We start from the raw sequence: 22,841 nt of genomic DNA on the forward strand, positions 1-22,841 counted from the left end.
CACACCTGGAGAAAACCCTGTGAAGCTTTGTTTGTGAAGCCCACGCCAAACCCAGTCTGACAGTGGAGGAGCGTAGTGAGCTGCAAGGTCCTGATGGGCAAGAGGCCTATTTCGAGGAGAGAACGCCATATCCTTACTTCCCTCCTGAGGCTCGGTTTACAGCTCTGTCTCCATTCCTTGTTAAGAGTTTATAAAACCAAGTCCACAACCCTTTTGTTTTGTTTTGTTTTGTTTTACACAGAGCAGGGATATTTCATTTCCTAATAAGAAAATATAGAAATGAAATATAATTCCCTCAAGCCAGAAGACAGTGAGATAAAGTTTCACATACTTTTAAATGGACACTCAGAAATCATCAAATGATATTATCAAAAAGAAAAGACGGGTCCTCTGGATTAGATTAGCCCAAAAATAAAAAGTCCCCAGGATGGCTTCAGAAGCTGTGCATCAATGCATAGTCCTTTCAGTAGGCTGTAGAGGCTCACGCTCCAGCATGAGTGTCAGTGGCCAGCCAGCAAACACTCTGCTGTCCTTTATGTGTTTACGTGGCACTGTCCAGGCCACTGGAGATACAAAGATAACTGAGACACAAACCTTGCCTCCACCGTGCTTACAATCCCAAAGAGACAGACAAGTATATGATAAAGGTCCCAACACCTTGGCAAGTGCAGCAGAAACCCGAGGTAGCTGTGACTGAACTCTGTCTAGAGAGGCCAGGGTGTCAAAGAAGACCTCATTTTTGCTCAGTGTGTTACAAGATGAATGGTTTACCACACTGTTGGAAGAGAGGACGCTGCAAATGAAGACCAGTATGGACAGAAGCAATGGAGGGGTAACGCTGTTGATAAGTGAAGTTTTAACTAAAAGCTGAGGATGGAGGAAACTGTGTTTGGGTTAACATGATGTAAAAGACTGAGATAAGCTTGCCTCCCAAGCAGGAATGAGGATGAGATCCCTGAAAGGTGGAAATAAAGAAGTCAATTATCTCATGTGTATTTGTGGGGGGTTGGGAGGAGTGTAAGTGCCAAATTCCCCAACGAGTTTCTCTAAAATTCCTCTATAATGTGGTCATGAGGACTGGCTCGCAATTAGCAAGCTGTGTCTAGTTATCAAGACTCACCATGAAGGTGAGTTAAATGTGGCTTGACGCTTAGGCCATGTTGGGTTGGATGGGTAAGAAAGGGTTATTAACAGGAGGCTGAAAAGGCAAATTGAGATCAGACTATGAAGAACTCTGAGTACCACAGTAGAATAAGACTTTATTTTTAGAATAATAGGATAAAATAGACTTCTAAGAAAAAAAATTGGCATCTCTTGGTTTCAGTTGCCATGTCTGTAAAGATGAATGGACTAGATTATTTCCAAAATTCTGCCCTGCAAATAAATGAACCCCCCTATGTTTTACTCCTGTCTCCTATGAGCCTCTAATCCTGTCTCAAATTCATTCTTCACAATTTTTTGCCCTATAAAATAATTTTCTTGCTCACCTTTAAGTCAGTGCCATCAATCAAAATATAAATGACAATGTATTTTCTTTCTTTTTTTTTTTTGAAACGGAGTCTCACTCTGTTGCCAGGCTGGAGCGCAGTGGTGAGATCTTGGCTCACTGCAACCTCTGTCTCCTGGGTTCATCAAGTGATTCTCCTGCCTCAGCTTCCCGAGTACAGGCGCACACCACCACACCTAGCTAATTTTTGTATTTTTAGTAAAGATGGGGTTTCACCATGTTGGTCAGGATGGTCTCGATCTCTTGATCTCATGATCTGCCAGCCTCGGCCTCCCAGAAAATGTATCTTCTTATGTCTGGTGACATGCTTTGGCTCTGTGTCCCCACCTAAATCTCACGTTGAACTGTAATTCCCAATGTTGGGAGAAGGACCTGGTGTAAGGTGACCGTATTATGGAAGCAGAATTCCCCCATGCTGTTCTCGTGGTAGTGAGTTCTCATGAGATATGATGGTTTAAATATGTATGCACTTCCCTCCTCGCTCTCTTTCTCTCCTGCCACCACGTGAAGAAGGTGCTTGCTTCCCCTTAACCTACTGCCATGATTGTAAGTTTCCTGAGACTTCCCAATCACACTTCCTGTTAAGCCTGCGGAACTGTGAGTCAATCAAACCTCTTTTCTTCATAAATCACCCAGTCTCATGTAGTTCTTTATAGCAGTGTGAGAATGAAATGACACATCTGGTAAATAGTAAATGTAGAAAAATTTAAAAACTCCATTAGTGTTTGATGGTCATTCACACGAATCTTGCTAATTTTCTAAATTTAAAGTCTTATAATGCAGGATTGGAATAGACTGTAAAATGCCTTATTTGCCTATGATCCTTTTAAAGGGAGAGAGGCATTCATCGGAACAGATAAAGCAGGGATGACATACCAAGAGATTCTCTGGTTTGATGTCTCTGTGCACAATGCTGAGGCCATGGAGATACCTGAGGGCGTTGGCTAAGTTGTACACCATGGCGCTGCCATCTCTCTCCGTGTACTTAGTTGATGAAGTAATTGCATCAAAGAGATCTCCACCCTAAAGGATACAAAAAAGAACATATCAAAGCATCAACAGTGCAATCCTCTGAAGGTAAGAAAGATGGCTCATTAGCATGGAGTAGAAAATGACACAAGTGCCACTAAAATCAATTACTGTAAATAATAAAAGTTACGAGGTAGCAATACACTTTTCTGATTAGATCCATCAAGGATACTATAAATTGTGTAACTAGACACTAAGAAAATCTCTGTGTCCTCTTACTTTGACCAATTCCATCACCAGAAAGAGCTCAGTTGCTGTTTCCATCTCCTCGACCAGCATAATGATATTGGGATGTTTCACTCGGCGTAGTATTGACACTTCATTCTCAATCAGGTGTTCCTGTCAAATGAACGGTATAGGAAGGAGGATCAGAAATCAAAGAACCCTCTGTTCTCTCTCTAAGGTCTGGAGGACAATAGAACAAACACAGCCTGTGGATCTGATGCCAAAGAAAGCACCTCTCTTGGCACAAAGGCAACTAAACTTGACCTAATTCATTACCGTAGGGACAAGATAGGTCAGTGTGAGCATCTTATTGACATTACCAAAAAGATACAGACTCCTAAACATCCCCCAAAAGGCTCTATGGTGCTTCTGTGGCACATAAAGCATACTGTCTTCTTGCTCTTCGTTATTTCTAAAACCTTAAGAGGTTGTGATGCTACAAAAGCTTCAGCACACAGCTCTGTGCTTTGTAATTTAGCCAGAACCACTTTTTGATTTCAGTATACACTCACAAATAAAGACCAGGCATATAAGAAAACTTGGCAAGCTTATGACATATAACTTCTGGCATTAGGCATTTTTAGTTTTTAAACTGTTACTAACATGAATTTGAATTTCATGCTGAAATTCATGAAAAAAAGAACTTTCTTTCTCTATGACTGGATATGAAATCATTCACCAGATGGATGTTACTTAACGTCTTGTATTTCAGAAATCTGAAAACATACAGTACCATGGGGACCACTATTCTCATTTTAAATCTAATCACTTCTCTGAAAACACCACCTGATTATCAATCCTGGTGAGTAATGCAGTTGGGATCAGCACTGTAGCAAAATGTTTACTTACAGAAGGAATTATTCTTAATACATCAACCCATAAATCATGAACAATGACTGCTCTGTTTTAAATGAGACATTAAAACTTCTCAACATGGGTTCATGTATTTTTACACGTGGATGCATGAAGGTAAGAGCCACCTCATCCTTTTGGACAAGAACTGGAAATAGAAATTATAACAAATGAATAAATAACATGCAGAGAAAAATCTGTTTCAAGTTCCTGCACATGGTAGGTTATGTTTCTTGAGCACTGAATGCATGGTGCTTGTCCAAGCAGTCACTCAATAAATGTTGGTGAGTGACAGTCCAAATGGTAAACACAAGTATGGGAAAGAAAGAAACCAACATTTACTAGGAATCTAGTCACCGTTTGTTAGCAGCTGTGTAGAGTATTTGTGTAATATTTGAACACTTTATCCTTAGAAACAGTCACTGGAGGTTGACTGTAAACCAGGTTTCTGAATCCAAGCCCATCTTTCTCATACACACATTATCACCTTCCAAAGGGGAAGAATTCAATAAAGGCTAAGCTGGAATTTTTCAAAATGAAAATTATAGCTGTAAGCTGAAAATATTTAATTCCTTGAAAAGAGCAAGCAGCACCACCACAGACTTGGGGGTTAAGAATCACACCAGGCTTTGTGTGAGAAGGAGAATCTATGTTTCTTTTAATGAACAGGAGGAGAAAGTCTTTGACTGGCTTATGACTCAACAAACGCTTCCAAATCTGAAGAATGGTGGTTCTTGGACCCCAGTAAACCACAGCTGGGAAGCCAAGGACAGGGTGTCCTACCTGTCTCCAAGGCCCATCTGTCTAAGTTACAGAGCAGCAGACAGAGCCCCAGTTCCTCCCTTGGGAATCAGCTGTACAGCCAGCTCCTCATGGTCACAAAGACAAAGAAAAGACTTGGCAACCCTCTACACTGATTCACATATTTTGAAGCTCTTGGATCATCTGCACTAGGCATATCCTTAATCACACTAAAAAGCAGGGCTAGATACACTTTTGTGAACAGGTACAAGCAAGCACATGGATTTATTTCACTCCATGTGAAGCAAAGACAATAGTTGCTACTACCACTGTCATTAAATAGGCTTTTATTTTAAAGCTAAATGGATCTATCACTTCTATTCTCCTCCCTGCTCCTCATTTTCTCCAAAATTGGAAGTCTATATGTTTGCCTCTCCTTGGGGGCTGTGTTTGAGATGCTAATTTAGTGATATCTGTAAGATAATCCCCATCACCAGTAACCCAAGAACCTCTCTCAAATTGAAGTAAGATGTCTAGCACATAAGGAGACTACAACTCCCAAAAGTTATTATCTTTTTCAATAAAAGGCACAACAGAAGGTCTTCTGGGATATACTGTGGAACTTCTCCTAAGGGCCACCAGCAGTGTTACCTTTCAAATACTGCAGCAACATTGCCTCCGCCATCATTTATTAGCCCACTGAATTCTACTTGACAAAGCACAGAGTGAATGTTTTAACACATGGGAGCTGTTAGCCTTTATTTCTCAACCTCTTGCTGTCCCTACAAAATTGTCTATGAAGGAACAATCCACTTTCAAAACTAACCATCATCAGAAACAAAATAAAAGTACTGCATAAAAATTTTTGCAAACATTATCTTCCTATTTCTTGTGCAACTATATGTAGTCTTTGTTTCTAATATGTAAAAATTGCTATCTAGATTAAATTTTCCAAGAGAGTATTTCTAAATATGAGTATCGCTTTTGTCTTGTACCATACTGAACTTATATTATTCAATCATCCACCATTATTTATGTTAAGTGATTCATGATTTTAACTACAATTAACATATGAATCATTTCATAGCAGTGTTCCAGTTCTGTGTGAGAGTAAATGACGAAACTGCTAACTTGGCAAAGGACACTGCCTCATCTTTGGACACAGTGATTTTTTTTACATACAAAGAGAGAGGGATGTGTGTGTGGGGGGGGGGGGCGGTAATAATAGGAGAGAAAACAACTCTCTCAAACCAGACTAATCATCTTGTCTCAATCATCCCAGCCCATAAAGCAGTCCTTTCCTCTGCATTCTCCATTTCATTGAAGGAACCTGGCTGTCCTAAGCAGAAACAGGAATTGCACCCTGATTCCTCCTTTCCTCCTCCTCCTTGTGGGTGGATAATACACCCACAATCAGCAATGTCTGCCCACCTAACTCCTTGGTGGCCTCTGAATCCATCCATTCAATTCTCTGTATTCCTCTTGCCAGTCCCTTACCTAGACTTCTAGGCATTCTCACAGGTAGTTTTCTTTTTCTTAGACAGGGGCTCATTCTGTCGCACAAGCTGGGGTGCAGTGGTGTGATCCCAGCTCACTGCAACCTCAACCTCCCAGGTTCAAACAATCCTCCGGCCTCAGCCTCCTGAGTAGCTGGGACCAAAGGTGTGCACCACTATGCCCAGCTAATTTTTCATTTTTGTAGAAATGAGGCCTTGCTATGTTGCAGGGCTGGTCTTGAACTCCTGGGCTCAAGAAATTCTCCCACCTCAGCCTCCCAAAGTGCTGAGATTATAGGCATGAACCACCATTCCAGCCGTAGTTTTCTTTATCTGGAACTTTCTTCACCTACTACTTGGCAAAAATCCTATGTACTTCTCAGGACCAGATCAGATCTCCCCTCTTCTAAGTCACCTCCCCTGCTCACTCACAGCTGGGTCAGGTAGTCCCCTCACCTGTTCTCACAGCCCCGTATCACAGATCTCATCCCACCATCTTCCAACTGTTTGTGTGCTGGTCTCTAACCCTCTGCAACTGAGAGCTTGTGGACGTTCTGGTTACCTCACTCTCCAACAACTAGCACAGTTACTAACACAGAGTAGGTACCAAAGTGCTCATGTGAAAGAGTAGACACATCACACGCTCCCCTGCCCACAGTGGCTTCACACCTGATGTCCGTGTTGCTCAGAGTACAATGAGAGGAGAAAGTGGTGGGAGAGAGAAAAGGTACAAATCACCACACGTGGCTTCTGTGGTAAACATACACGACAGACTGAATAATGGATACCCAAAGACATCAAGTCCTAATCCCTGAAACTTGGAAATATTACCTTACTTGGGAAAAGAGTTCTGCAGATGTGATGAAGCATTCTGCCATGGAGAGATAACCCCAGATTGTGGGGGGCACAGGGGCAAATGCCATCACAGGTGCTCTTAGAGAAGCATGGAGAAGTTTCACACAGACAGAGGAGAAGCTGCGTGAAGATGGAGGCAGAGACTGGTGGGATGTGACCACAACCCAAGAACACTGTTGTCACTGGATGCTCGGAGGCCAGGGACAGATTCTCCCCAAAAACCCAAAGGAAGCATGGGTTTCTGACTTTGAGCCTCCTGAACTGTGAGAGGATAATTTTCTGTTGTTTTAAGCCACCGAGTTTGTGGTAATTTATTCCCACAGCCTGGGGAAACGAATACTTCCAAACACACTTCTGGATTTATGTCCTGCCTGGGCCCACACAGATGATGAATGCAAAACTGTATACTGTGGGAAGACAAAAATGGACCACTTCAAAGCACCAGAACAGAAAGCTCAGGGCTTTGTACACTGAGGGAATTCAATAAATACTTACTTAGAATGAAAGAGAATATTAGAACTGGAAGAATTCTTAAATTTATAAATACCATAACCTTCTCAAAAGCCTCTATGAATCTGGCCCCAATGCAGCTCTTGCAATAATCTCCCACTTAGAAGGGCCCAACATGCTTTCCAGCTTCTGGGCCTTTGCTCAGACTGTTCTGACCACCTCATAGGCTGCTTTTCCACTGATGCCTATTGAAACCCTCCCTACCCACTGTTCCTGCTCTAGCCCAAATGCTTCCTTGGTAGCATCTTCACTGGTCACCTACTTCTCTCCCATGTGCTTCCCCTGAACTCTTGTAACATTCTTTGCAGAACTGGTATTAATTTATATATTACCCTATTCCTAGCACAGTGCAGCCAGAATATGCACCAATATCTAGGTGAATACATTAATCTAACAATGCCAGCGTATATTAAGGATGAACAAACAGAAGGCAAGAGAGAGTAACAATGTTTCCCAAGTTCCTATTACCAGAAGAAATGAATAAATTGAACTTAGAGAGGGAACACAGTAGATCAGCCAATGTACAGGCTGTGTAACCAGACAGCCCAAAATTCCAGTCGCAGCTCTGTCTCTGTGTGACTTTTTGGAAGCTATTTAATCTGAGTCTGTTTCCTTATCCGTAAAACTGGTGCATCTGTTTTGCAAGTCATTAAAGGTAACGTGCAAAGTTCCTATGTATCTGAGCCTGGATTAGATAATACAATGTAACAAATAGCAGATATTATTTTCAGCATTAATTTTCTGTATACAGCAGAGGTGACCAATACTCCAAAAACAGTGACTGTACCACCCTCTCAAATTAACAAAAATTCTCTATATAATTTTTTCCTAAACATAAAATCTAATGGGAAAAATCAACCTATTTGTAACTAATTACGTTTTTAAATTATAATTTTATATAGTCTTAATGTGGAAATAGTTGTTTAGATAAGCAAAATGTAAAAGTGGAAAAAGTATTTGATCATGCATTATAAAAACAGAATGACATTCAAAGACTAGTAAAAATAAGATCCAAATGTTAGAACGGACTTATCCATTTGCCTCAGCACTTAGTGTACCCAACTACATTTTTTTTTCATAAAAAGACCTTTTTTTCTTCCAACCATGGAAACAGCTGTTTAAATTTTAATCAGATAAACCATATCCTTACCATAGCACCTTTTTTTTACTGTTTTGAAAAAAATTTAATACAGTTGTATAGAATCTGGCTCACCAAATTATGACACATTCTGCTTAAATCACACATGGAACGCAGAATACTTACACATATGGGGAAAAGGCTATTAAAGGCGAAAAACATTAGTAATATTTCTAGAAGAACAAGTAAAAGCACATCAAATTATTTAAAGAAAATTAAGGAAAAGAAAACCTTACTTATTCAAAGGAAAAACCTTGTTTTGCATAGTCTATGCTTCATTAACTATCACAGTGTAGTCAAAAAAAACCACAGCAAATGACAAATTTGCCTCCTGGATTTTCCATTCTGCATTCTGAGAAGATTTTTCTAAAACATTTGAGCATAATATTTTATGTTTTCTGTTAAAAATACACTATTTTGTAGAAGTCCAATGAAGACTAGTTTAGGAGTTCCATAACTATAAAATGACAACTGTAAGATCAAATCCTGCTAATTATAAATTCTAAAGTCCTCTGGCATATTCATAATGTTAGCAGTTAACATGTGTTGCATTTTTATTATATACTAACACTTCTCCGTTTTCCAAGGCTTAATTCAATCAATTCCCACAATAACCTTATGTTCTAGGTGTCAATAATAACCACAATTTAAAGGAAGAAATAGAGGGGTTAAATAAATTTTCCAAGAAGAGGCAGAGCCAGGAATACACTTTATAGAATCTGGCTCTAGAGCAGCAGTGTCCAGCAGAAATATACACCATGATCCACATATGTAATTCTAACTAAGAGCCACATTAAAAAGCAAGGTTTTTAAAATTATAATTAATATATCCAAATATTTTCAACATGTGATCAAAGACAAAGATATTAATGAGGTATTTCATATTCTTTTTTTAGTACTAACTCTTCAAAATCTGGTGTGTATTTTACACTTAATAGCTTATTTCAATCCAGACTGGCTACACTGAAGGGCTGTGTAGCTGTATGTGGCTGGTAGCTCTGGTGTTGAACGATGCGGTTCTACAGTTTGTTCTCTTAACTGATATGCTAACAGAAAGGAATCTAAAAAGGTCTTTGTCATTGCTGCTATATTTATTTTTTTAAACACAGTTTAAGTATCAGTAACTACAGCAGCAGTTTTTTCAGCAAACACCCCTGGAACACAGAGATGAGTCTCCCTTACGAGCAAAGGGCAGATTTGTTTCCTGACCAGGACAATGAAAACAAAATTCTCCTCTGGAGCAAAGACTGGGCAGGACTGCTAGCATCTCCTCATAAGATTGAGGGTTTCCTAAGCGCAGAGTCCCCAGCTGTGACATAAACCCATTTTGTAAATCATCCAACAGGGCCCCTCTGCCTCACTGCCATGGGACTTGGGAATTAGGGGAAACCAATGCAAACCTGAAGCTCAGGCTACCTGCTGTGTCACCAGTAACAAAGTCTTTTGTCTGACTCAGAAATCTTATGTTCTGCTAGCCGATATGAAGCTGGAAGGCTTTGTTAGGTTGCAAGTAAAGTCCAAGGTCGCTCACAGTTCTTGACACACCTTTTGAGTACTGTTGGGTGTTAAAACAGGTATCTCCCAGAGAAAAGAATCTACATTGTCTAGTCAGGACCAACATCAAATCAATTTACTGTTTTAGGATTAAAGTTTCTGAAAAATAGCAGGAATAAAACAGCTTGACTGTTTTTCCCACTATTATTGGTGTCTATTCCTGCTGTGATGGTCAAGTCCTCACTTAAATTCCCTCATCACAGTAAACATCTGACCAAGTTACTCTAGTTTCTTTTACAAAGGAGTTATGCATACTATACCTTTCCACAACATTTGGCTTTGTCTATAATCTTTAGGGCAAACTCCTTTCCAGTGGACCTATGGAATAATCAGAGGATTATTATATAATTATTATATATTATTATATAATCAGAGGTTATTTATATGTCTATAAATAACCATTTAAAGACATAAATCAGATACCATCATTCCTGTTTTCTTTTTTTTTTTTTCCACTTTAAATTTCTGTTTTCTTTTTTTGTAGAGATGAAGTTTCACTATGTTGTCCAGGTTTGTCTTAAATTTCTGGACTGAATTGATCTTCCCATCTTAGCCTCCCTAGGTGTTGGGAATATAGGCGTGAGCCACCACACCTGGCCCCTTCCTGTTTTCTTCTACAACACAGATCAGGAAGGAAAAACTTGGCTCTTCCTCTGTGCATCAAAGAAAATATCTACTGGAGTCAAGGGAGAAAGGTACCCAAAAAATTAAAAACAAAAACAAAGCCATACTGTGTATTAATTAAATATCCTTTCATAAATATTAACTGTAATATTAAATAACTCATATTTAAAGTATTTCAATTCTGTTACATCAGGGAGAGAGGCAAGAAATAGTTTTTCTCTATGTAAATCTCAAAATAGTTCTCTCAGGAGAGAGAATAAAGTTAGAAATAAAATTAACAGAAAATTTTATTATCAATATATTTTTATATTAGTTCATTAACCACATTAGCCCATAATTCAAAAATGAAAAGTCCCCTGACTTTCATTATTTCTCAGCCAAAACTTCAGCTTGGATTTGATCTGGTACCATGTTAGTCATACCTTTAAATGCTCTTTTCTGGCACTAGAGAGATCATTTACATGGATATAAAAACCTTGAATCTAATTAATTAATTAATTTATTTATTATTTTAAGACAGAGTCTCACTCTGTCACCCAGGCTGGAGAGTAATGGCATGATCTCGGCTCACTCACTGCAACCTCCACCTCCTGGGTTCAAGTGATTCTCCTGCCTCAGCCTCCCGAGTAGCTGGGATTACAGGTGCCCACCACGGCGCCCGGCTAATTTTTGTATTTTTAGTAGAGACAGGGTTTCACCATGTTGACCAGGCTGGTCTTGAACTCCTGCCCTCAGGGGATCCACCCACCTCGGCCTCCCAAAGTGCTGGGATTGCAGGCATGAGCCACTGTGCCCAGCCGTTATTTAATTTTTAATCACCTTTAAAATAATTTTATTTGAATATGCCAAAAATGTCTTTTAGCATAGGAAAACCACTCAAGGCCGGGCACGGTGGCTCATGCCTGTAATCCCAGCACTTTGGGAGGTTGACGCGGGTGTATCACTTGAGGTCAGGAGTTTGAAACCAGCCTGGCCAACATGGCGAAACCCAGTCTCTACTAAAAATGCAAAAATTAGCTGGGCGCAGTGGTGGGCGCCTGTAATCCCAGCTACTGGGGAGGCTGAGGCAGGAGAATCACTTGAACCCAGGAGGCGGAGGTTGCAGTGAGCTGAGATTGAGCCACTGCAAATGCACTCCAGCCTGGGTGACACAGAGAGACTATGTCTCAAAAAAAAAAAAAAGAAAAACCATTCAACAAAGAATGCCACAGTACTTGCAGAATACACTCCTTCCCTCAAGTGCAGCTGCATTTGCCAGGTGGTCACAGGACACACCGACGAGGCCTGGCTTGGAAGAATCACTTGTTCTTAAATTGTTCTCTTTATAGCATAAACCAAATCCTGCCTCAGATTTCTAACTAGTCTTCACAAGTCATATTTTAGACGCTTAATTTGTTACTTAGGGGGTAGTCTGTGTATAAGCGCTGGGTAAAAGGACTTAGAGAACAAGGAGTTACCTTCTGTACCAATATAAAGAGCAGTAAAGCTTCACTGGAGATGTAACAAGGCGGAAAAATTGTAGTTATCAAAAGTTTCTGGAAAAATCTCCAGAAATGATAAAAAAAATCATCATTTAGAATGAGTAGGAGTGCAGCCTATAAACACCAAGGTTCTAATTTGAACCAACACTCTAATCTGAGTCTTTTCTGGTTTGAATATTATTTACGAAAAATCTGAAATAGGCAAAAATAGGCTAATTGTGATTTTCTTTTTCGAGACAGAGTCTTGCTCTCTCACCCAGGCTGAAGCGCAATGGCATGATCTCGGCTCACTGCAACCTCCGCCTCCCAGCTTCAAGTGATTCTCGTGCCTCCACCTCCCTAGTAGCTGAGACTCCAGGCATGTGCCACCACACCTGGCTAATTTTTTTGTTGTTGTTGTTGAGACAGGTTTTCACTATGTTGGCCAGGCTGGTCTTAGAACTTCTGGCCTTATGTAATCCATGTAATCCGCACACCTCGGCTTCCCAAAATGCTGGGATTACAGGTGTGAGCCACCAGATCCAGCCTGATTGTGATCTTAAACAGAGTCAGGGCTCATATATCCTGAACTACTGGCATATTCAGTTAAGTATTAACTGAGAGGGAGGACTACTGTAAGAATTAAGTGATTTAATATAAGCACATGCTGAGAACAACGCCTGGCACAGGTAAATATAGATGTTCTTAAAAACGATTTATTCTTCCCATTCCTCTCTGGCTCATGGATGAGACTTGATATACATTTCAGCCCAAATGCACGTAAGACAGTTTTATACTCTATGTATATAATGTATTTTTTTCCTGTGGGCATGCAAAATGGCTGGTCCCAGCTGGGTATGGTCAGTCATGCCTGTAATTCCAGCACTTAGGTAGGCCAAGGCAGGAGGAGTGCTTGAAGGAAGGAGCCTAGGACCAGCCTGGCAATCAAGGCAAGACCCCGTCTCTATTAAAACTTTAAAAATCGGCTGGATGGCTGAGGTGGGAGAATCACTGGAGCCCAGGAGATTGAGGCTGTAGTGAGCTATGATGGTGCCACTGCCCTCCAGCCTGGGTGATAGAGTGAGAATCTCCTTTTTTGTAATTAAAAAAAAGGAAAGAAATGGCTGGTCCCAAGGGTAGACTTCGGAAGGAGGAAAGAGAGACTTCCCAAAGGGTCTTTTTAAAATTAAGAATAAACTCCAAGATAAACTATGTCTGTAGATGGACAAGTAATTAGCCTCACTGTCCACTCACCTGTCTATACACTCTTTGACTACTGCAAAATTGCCGTCACCAATGACCTTTCCAATTTTGTATTTCTCAAGAAGAGTTGATGATTCAGAGCATCTGTTTCCATTCACGCCTGCAAAAAGGATAAATGCAAATTCTAAAGAAAATATCAGCATTTTATACTGATTCCTAGGTATTTGTAAAATAGTAAATTGCAATGCATTTATTTCTAAATCTACGGTGAAACGAAATAAAATATCTTGGTACATTTCCTGAATAGAACACCTGAATCACCACTTTCCTTTTGACCTTGTTGGTTGAAATCAGAAATTTATAATCAGTAAACCTAACAAATCCCTGAGCCATCAGGTGAAATAAGTGATTAGCCTTAGGTAAAAAAGATATTTAACGAAAACTTATCCAAACTTTTTTTATCAATGTACAAGAAAGGGGCAGAGGATACAAGATGATAGAAAAAGGGGGAAAAAATCACAAGAAAGGAGAAGGGGACAGTGGTGGGAATTTAATGTCAAAATGTTCAAGATTTCTCTTCAAGATTTTCTAGTAAAGAAAACTCTACCCAGATAAGATAGATGCCTTGTTAAGGCTAATTCCTGGCTCAAAGCTTTCTCAGAAAGGTATGTGGGTGAAGCATTAAGATCAGCCCACTTCCCACTACATGTCCCAGTGTCCAGCATACAGAGGACACCAAATCAAGAAAACAGTTTGGTTATCTAATTGAGAGAAAGGAAATATACTTAGAAGTTGTGAGCAGATCACCACAAAAATAAAAGAAGCCCAAGTCTAAAATCTAAAGCTTCAATAGCCTAGTTAATGACAATGAGATTTTTCTATATCTTGAAGTGACCCCAACCCCACCTCTTACTAAGGCCAAAGGCACTAATAGGTGATGTGGTCACATCCCTCTTTAGGAAGATTGTAATTTAGCACAAGTGAGTTTTAGGTGAGCACCAAGTTCATGTGCATAATCTCCTTTATTGAAGTAATGATCAGATTGAGAACTACCTTCAGGACTTATGCAACGGTCAAGTTCAGGTCCACCGTTTGCATTAGAAGAAGATCTGCCATGTGCAGAAATCTGCTGAAAGAGGAGAATGTCCATTATTTATCAGGATGATTTACAAATATTTAGCTAACTAATCCATAGACACAGAAAATGCTTACAGAATGTAAAAATATAATGACCCAGAAACCAAAGAGACATTCCCTTTCTTCTCGTCTCATCTCTCTCCTTATACACATCACATTAACGCATTTCTTCCTTAGATATTTCATTCCAATTAGACATAAGAAAAATTGTTTCCCTTTTTTGAAATTGTTATTTTTTACTTCCATAAAAGAAATTAAAAGAGACTCTATGGCATCACAGCTCGATAAGATAGTTATTAGTACACAATAAGGCTTAGAACTATAGATAATTCTCATAGTTTCAGGCTAAACATGTGACTCTTAGGAGTTTAATCATTTTATTTCCTCATGATACATGATAACTAATGGACAATTGCAATTTTTCAAAATTTAACATTTTTGTTGTTCTGTTTAATTTTTGGCTGCTGAAATTGAAGGCAACTCTGAATCAACAGCACTCTATGGCAGACTGTTTAAAAAGCTACAGTGTTTAAAAACAAGGTCCAAAGAAGGGACGTAAAAGGAAAGCCTAAAAGAAAATCACAACATTCTCTATTCCATTCCCTGCCCACAGCCACCACCCTGGTTCAGGTCCTTCTCTGGCTTCACTTGGCATTGCATCAAAGGCCTCTTTAGTTACTCTCAGTCTCTCCCATTCCACATAGTATTACCAGAGAAATTTTTCCTAAGAATAGTTGCGATATCACCCCCAGGATTCAAAAACCCCAGTGTGTCTTTGTTACCAGCATAATAAGTAACTCCGAAATCTTCAGCATGACATTCAGGCCACAATCTGTCCCCCTACCTACTTGTCTGATGTGTTTTCCACCACCTGTTCTCATGCGTTTTATACTTAGAATAATTCAATTTGCTTTTATCTTTCAAAAGTTCCTTAAACTTTCCAAGTCTTAATTTCCCCTCTGAAAATGGAGATAGTAGCAATACCCAATTCAAAGATTCGCTAGAGAATAAAAATTAGCTTATCCCTGTAAAACCACTTAACACAGTCTCTGACATGTAACATTAACTCAACATTAGTTTATCAGTGCCTTTCCTTAAAGCATCTAGCAGAGAACTTTGAAATGAGTAATTAAGAATGTGAAGGGGGCATGGTGGCTCATGCCTATAATCCCAGCACTTTGGGAGGCTGAGGCAGGTGGATCACCTGAGGTCAGGAGTTTGAGACCAGCCTGGCCAACATGGTGAAATCCTGTGTCTACTAAAAATAGAAAAGTAGCCGGGCGTGGTAGTGCATGCCTGTAATCCCAGCTACTTGGGAAGCTGAGGCAGGAGAATCGCTTGAACCGGGAGGTAGAGGTTGCAGTGGGCTGAGATCACAACACTGCACTCCAGACTGGGCAACAAGAACGAAGCTCCTCAAAAAAACAAAAACAAAAAAAGAATGGTTGTGAACTGTTGAATGTAAAACGGCTGTAAGAGACCTTTTGCTAAATAATTCATCCCAAGTGTGTTCCTCCTCTAACCCAACTGTTCCTAGACTGTCAGTCAGAAAACAAGACCTCCAAGTTAAGATAAGCCTTTCTCTTTTCCTTTCTTTTTTTTTTTTAAAAAAAGACAGTCTCACTCTGTTGCCCAGGCTGGAATGCAGTGGTGCAATCTTGGCTCACCGCAACCTTCACCTCCCAGGCTCAAAGGATCCTCCCACCTCAGTCTCCCAAGTAGCTGGGATTACAGGTATACACCACCACATCCAGCTAATTTTTGTATTTTTTTGTAGAGACAGGGTTTAACTACGTTTTCCAGGCTGGTCTCCAACTCCTGGGCTCAAGCCATCTGCCAGCCCTCAGCCTCCCGAAGTGCTGAGATTATAGGAGTTAGCCACCATTTGGCCGAGCCAGCCAAATTCTTAATGGAAATACAGATAAGAAGAACATAATTTTTCTGGAAAGTTGTATCTCATGAGACTAAAAGATCTCTGCTGATCACTGCCAACCCCGAATAAAGTAATGGGGGAGGTGGAAAAATCAATGCTCAGAAAGCATGGTGGACATTGACCGGTGAACCCACACATCTAAATCTCACAGCCCAGGGCAAGGCAGCCCCACATGGTCAGGCCACAGGCAGCTGGGTCTGGCGTGATCACTAGACAGGAACCACTTCCTCTCCCAGCACTCAGGGCCTCAGGACTTTGAGCAGCATGCAGATCCCCACACCCACTGCTGAGGTCCTAAGACCTGTACCTGTGTCCCTGCTCTCCCTGAAGCCAGCTTGTTCAGCTGTCCTGGAAGCAGGTAATGGTCCTGTAACAAGTCCCTTTCTTGAGCTAATTTGGGTAAGCACTGGTTTATTGCAAGCTGATGCGTTTCTGAGTCAAGCATACTCTGAGAAGCGAGTTTCAGGAGGGGCTGAAACACAGGCATTTCTACTTCCATGTATATTTTCACATGGATCAGTAACTAATCGAAGTGTTTATCAGTTGAGCTCCCATGAACCACTGTAATGTTCCCAATGTTTATTTTGATTAAACCTTCACTCCCACCCTACCCTGATCCCCTGTACAGCCCCGCAATTACAAACCTAGTATGTGTTGGGATTTACAGGTGACATGGAGCAGGGAAAGAGACCAGGAAACAGGACAAGTGGTGGAAGCCTGGTCTCCAGTGATTAAAAGAGAGTGGCACCAGGGCTGAAGCCTTGAGACTCTGAAGAAAAAGGGGGCCTGGTGGACAGGGAGAGGGCATGGCATGAGGCCAAGCCAAGGGGTACTTTCGAATGTACCTAACAAAGGCTCCACTAAACACCAGGAAATGCAGCTTCTTAGCAAAGAATAAGGGAAAGGACATTTTTCAAGGCTGTCAAATTAATATTTTTTCAAAGGTGTTAAGCCTCAAGCATTAAAATAAACAAACTTATATAGCATTAACAGGATGACTTAGCCAATTACTTAACCAAATATGTTCCTTTATTTGAAAATAAGCCTTTCCTAAAGAAAAAAGCATGAAAAAAAAGGGGAATAATTTTATTATACTGCAGCTGAACAGAGAAACATAATTAGACACAGAGACCATTTTCTTCTTCCTCTTCACTCCTCATTAAAATCTACAGCAACAACTTGTACTGTTTTAAGGGAGAGAAGATGAAGATGTATCATTATTACTGCCCAGACGTTTACAAGCTTATGAGGAGGGATAGGTGTACCTAAATGTAAAACCTTCAGCGAAACCTCTGCGTTTCAGGATAGCTGCTGATGGTTACAAATGACTCTGAAGAGCCGTGAGAGGGAGCCATTTTGCTATAGCACAAATCTGAGCTTCTGTTTGAATCGCTCAGCTAGTGATTCAGTTCATTTGACCTCCCAGTAATGAAGCTCGGCTTTCCAGAGGTAGAATAAAGGCTGAGTATTCACTAAGATCTCTGGACAGATCGCTGGCAAGTGTGAAGCATCTATTGTAAAATATAAGGCAAAGCATTCCAAGTGCCCTGAGAGACATGCAGACAAAGAGCGACGAAAATACAAGAAATAAAGCTATGACTTTGCAAAACTGTCATCATTTCCTTTGCAAAATGTGTATATTCCCTTGTCTCCTGTAGGAGAATTACTGTCTTACTGAAGCAAGAATTGAATTAGTACCAGAGAGATCAAATATGGCATTCAAGATTAAACCTGTCCCACTTCTATTGTCAAACTAACAATTTCTATTAAAATCTCTTAAAATGCTAATAAGCATTCCTGCTTTCCTCAGCAACTATGACTCTGAGACAGCACAAAGGAAAGTGCCTAGATGCTGTATGCTAGCGAGGTCCTCCTCAATAAAGCATGATGGATGGCAGCATTTGTGGTTTTTCAGGATACCATTCATAATTATCAACTGGTTCAGAAAGACGGCACTGTGTTTGGGGGTGGCAAAGAGGGCAGGGATATATTTCCTAATGAGGTCCTGATTCTGACTGGTCAAGGAGGGAAGGTGACAGAAGAGAACCTTGAGAATCTTCTCTGGGATCTGGTGCCCCTGCACCACCTCCCTACGTCTCTGGCAGCAGTAGAGCATAGCTCCATTTTTATGAATAAGCAAGGAAGGGAAATGTGCAAGAATCCTCTTCTGCTAAGAACTTTTTTTTTTTTGACACAGTCTCGCTCTGTCGCCCAGGCTGGAGTGCAGTGGCACGATCTCAGCTCACTGTAACCTCTGCCTCCCGGATTCAAGCAATTCTCCTGCCTCTGCCTCCTGAGTAGCTGGGATAACAGGCATACGCCACCATGCTCATTTATTTTTTTACATTTTTGGTATAGATGGGGATTCACCATTTTGAACAGGCTGGTCTCGAACGCCTGACCTCAAGTGATCCGCCCACCTTGGCCTCCCCAAGTGCTGGGATTACAGGCACAAGCCGCTGCGCCCGGGTGCTGAGAACTTTTTAAAAAAGACTTGAAAAGAGAGCAGAAAAGGCTTTACAGTGCTCTCAACTGCTAGTATCATTTAAAGGCATTCATGGCGGAATGAGTACATATCATGATGAGCAACACTCCAGTTTTCTATGTTTTTAGCCAGGAAGTTATATCAGGGGGTCCTACATTAAACTTCTTTGGTAAGCAGATTACCACAATTTCTACAAATTTGAAGTTTAAGGAGAAATGTTAAGTACTACACTAAAACTGGTTTCTGTTCTGAAACAGGCAAGTCTCTAAAAAAAAGTAGCAAGAGTGGTTACTTAACTATACATTATGGCATGTTATTGTTGACTTGAGTTTAACACTAGCTACCATTGTGCTATATTGATTTTCATCCATGTTCCTGACTCATAACTCCCACAGCCCTTGTTATAATGTTGGAGTGCTTTAGGCCACAGAAAACAGTATCTCTGACCTTCTCCTGCCCTCCTTTCACCTGCCTAAGGCAGGAGGACTCTAATCTGACTGCAGTCATAAGATTCATTCCAGAGGAGGTCCTGCCCCATACCCTGAGGCAAGGAATGCTCTACAAAGAGGCTAAGAAAAATCAGAACAAACTGACTTTGCTGGGCTTAGATCATACCCCTTTTTGTGCAGTCATATTTCTATAGGGTTGTCAATCATGCCTCTGAAATGAAGCCTCCATAAAAATCCAAAAGGACAGGGTTGGGAACACTTCCGGAGAGCTATGTGGAGGTTTATGGAGGGTGGCACATCCAGGGAGGCCACGGAAGCTGTGCATGCCTTCCTCCATACCTCGCCCTATGCATCTCTTCACCTGTTATCCTTTGTAACATAACGTCCTTTATAATAAATTGGTAAACACTTCCCTGAGTACAGTGAAGTGTTCAATGAAATGCTCTAGCAAATTAATCAAACCCAAAGAGGGGTCATGGAAACTCCAACTTGAAGTTGGTCATTCACAAGTTCCAGGGGCCCAGACTTGCCACTGGTGTCTGAAGGAGGGGGTAGTTTTGGGGACTGGACCCTCAAACCTATGAGATCTGATGCTATCTCCAGGTAGACAGTGTCAGAACTGAATTGGGAGGACACCTACCTGGTGTCTGCTGTAGAACTGATTGCTCACTTGGGGGTGGAAAGAAATATATTCCCCACATTTGTCACACAAGTCTTCTTCTGTGCTTATTGATTTTTTTTTTGGTGTGAGTACAGAGTAAAAACATGGTTTGAGAAAGTTTTTCCCTAATATTTCATTTTGACTTTTTTATAAAAGGACAAACTTGAAGAAAATCTAGGAAATATTTGTCTATAGTGAGTTGACTTTCTTGGATGCATTTTGGAAAATGGCATCAAAATTCAAGTGGTAAATGGTCTACTGCAAGGGTCAAGTCAGAAACATTTTCCCCTCCCCCTCCCCTTCCCCCTCCCCCTTCTTCTTCTTCTTCAGACACTCTGTCACCCAGGGTGGAGTGCAGTGGAGCCATTTCGGCTCACTGCCACCTCCACCTCCTGGGTGCAAGTGATTCTCCTGCCTCAGCCTCTCGAGTAGCTGGGATTACAGGAGTGTGCCATCATGCCTGGCTAATTTTTGTATTTTTTAGTAGAGACAGGGTTTCAACATGTTGGCCAGACTGGTCTCAAACTCTTGACCTCAAGTGATCTGCCCGCCTCAGCCTCCCAAAGTGCTGGGTTTACACGTGTGAGCCACCAGGTCTGGCAGATCAGAAACATTTTCTATGAGGGACCAGAAAGTAATATTTTAGGCTTCATGGGTCATAGATTCTCTGTTGCAACTCTTTGACTCTGCTGCTGGAGTATAAAAGTGGCCATATATGAACAGATGAGCATGGGTATGCTCCAATAACATTTATTCAGAGAAACAGGTGATCAGCTGAATTTGGCCAGCAGGCAAACTCCTGGTCAGCAAGAACTTTCTTAGGAAAGCTTTTCCTCCAATATAATTCTTATACTTTCAAACTGTAGAACAGAACAACCTTCAGGGTATGGTTGCTGCCATAAAGCAGCCATTCTCTTCCCTCGCATCTTAGAATCACATAGGAAGATTTGGAAAATTTTTTTTTTTTTTTTTTTTTTTTTGAGACACAGTCTCACTCTGTCACCGAGGCTGGAGTGCAGTGGCACGATCTCAGCTCACTGCAACCACCGTTTCCTGGGTTCAAGTGATTCTCCTGCCTCAGCTTCCTGCCTAGCCTCAGCCTCCGGCTAATATTTTGTATATTTAGCAGAGACAGAGTTTCACTGTGTTAGCCAGGATGGTCTTGATCTCCTGACCTCATGCTTTGCCTGCCTCAGCCTTCCAAAGTGCTGGGATTACAGATGTGAGCCACCGTGCCTGGCCCTGGAAATTTCTATTATCAGTCTGCATCCTAATTAATTAAAGAATCCCAGGTATCAGGATTTTTTAAAAGCTCCGCAGATGATCTAACATGCAGCAAGGTTGAGAACATCCATGGAATAAGTTTTTGGCAGCAATTGTAATTAACTGTTCTGCTACCATGATCTGTGTAAGTTTACTCTGTCACTCTAACCAGTGTAAGTCAACTGTAGCCAAAGAACAACCTTGTCTTTGTAAGAAAAGGAAATAGGACACCCACACAGTTCACCGAATCCTACTTTGTGCCAAGTCATGAAATGAGTATTTCACATTTTATCATCATCTCCATTGACCTGTGAAGAAATCAAAGCTTAGAGAGGTTATGTAACTTGCCCATCATCAAAGCAAATGTGGAATCAGAATCCAAACCCAAGCCTGACTCCAGAGCCCTTGGCAATTCTCACTATGTCCTATCCTCCAAGCTTATGAGACAAGCCCTGCAAGGCTATTAAACTAACTAAAGGAAGTCACCCAATTCTAGACTTGCTGATCAAACTATACATTATAGTATATGTACAACATGTTTTATGATTATATAACAATAGTAACATTCCTGTAATTCAGTCGCATAATATATAAATTGATAAATTCACAACCTTTCCTCACATAGAATTTAAGATAAATTTTTTTTCTTTAAAAAGATAACTTCTGAAGTATACTAAAAAATTTAAAAGTGTGTATATGTGTGTGTGTGTATATATATATACACACACACACATATACATACATACTAGATAGTACTTGTAAATACATTTCCATTGCTGGCATTTTTGTGGTTTTTAAACATTAGGAACATAATTTCCACTAACTAGAAGGAAAACCAGTATAAAACACATTATAAATGCTGAATTAGGAATGCATTCAAGAACAGAAACCTTTATTATTTTCATATTGGATTTCTGATAATTTGAAATAATTTGGTATGAGTAATGAGATATGAAAACAATCAGAATCAATACCTAGAGGAGGCTGGTAACACAGGCTGTATGCTTATACCTGGTTTCATTTGGCAAAAACGGTGGCACTTAAAACTTGTGGCTGGTTAACAGTGTTAAGCAGAATCCACTGCCTGTACATGAACAATGCTAAAAACAACAACCAGCTCTACGGTCTATCAAAGGGGCAGCGTGGAACGTGACTTCTGCTTTCCTGTTTTTCCAAATGCAGACACCACCTCAGTTAACGACATGGCCTGCCAAAACCAGCAGAGAATCTCATCGCACCCCTCCCAGTAAGCCTTTCGAGTAAGGTGTTGGTTTACTGGATTGTGACCAACGGACAGGTGGTGTGACCATGCCTACTTGCTAAAAATACCTGCATGCTTTCACTGTGAGGTTTCACTGATTTCTAGGATGCCAGGGTGATGAGAGAGGTGCCTCCTCTTTAGTTATAACTATCGACTATAGGGAGCCAGGATGACAATCTCTAAGTCTCATATCCATCCAATTACCTGTAATGTACTACACCAAGAAGAATTTCTGGGCCCACTTTTATGAACAACGGGGCATTTAAGTTTAACACACGTGCTGGTTATATTCAAATGAAATTCTTACAATTGATCCTGTTTATACACTGATTTATTTGGTAAACCCTCCCTGCATCCTCACAAAGATGGGCTTCAGCCCAGGTGAACCACTTACTTCCCACATGCACCAGATTTGACTGAGCAACTACAGTCTGCAAATCACTGTCCTCAGGCAGAGT

The 22,841-nt window shown here is 40.7% G+C and overlaps 1 protein-coding gene across 7 annotated transcripts in view; it reads right to left on the reverse strand.

Moving 5' to 3' along the window:
* The window catches only part of DCLK2 (doublecortin like kinase 2), a 188,684-nt gene that overhangs the window by 21,955 nt on the left and 143,888 nt on the right, over window positions 1-22,841 (reverse strand). For 4 of the 7 annotated variants that reach the window (XR_010345363.1, XM_064383833.1, XM_064383831.1 and 1 more), the window contains 5 exons: window positions 14,248-14,323; window positions 13,246-13,354; window positions 10,168-10,225; window positions 2,756-2,875; window positions 2,384-2,530 (listed from right to left, as the gene is read on the reverse strand). Coding sequence is in view for 5 of the 7 variants with exons in the window: in XM_064383833.1 (XP_064239903.1) it covers window positions 2,384-2,530; window positions 2,756-2,875; window positions 10,168-10,225; window positions 13,246-13,354; window positions 14,248-14,323 (510 nt within the window). In the remaining 2 variants the exon portion in view is untranslated. The remainder of the gene's footprint in view (window positions 1-2,383; window positions 2,531-2,755; window positions 2,876-10,167; window positions 10,226-13,245; window positions 13,355-14,247; window positions 14,324-22,841) is intronic. The other 3 variants (XR_010345364.1, XM_064383834.1, XM_064383832.1) reach the window with 1 other exon arrangement.

The sequence above is a fragment of the Aotus nancymaae genome, unplaced genomic scaffold (genome assembly GCF_030222135.1).
Source record: "Aotus nancymaae isolate 86718 unplaced genomic scaffold, 86718_ANA_hifiasm-v0.15.2.pri h1tg000033l, whole genome shotgun sequence".
Lineage (NCBI taxonomy): Eukaryota > Metazoa > Chordata > Mammalia > Primates > Aotidae > Aotus > Aotus nancymaae.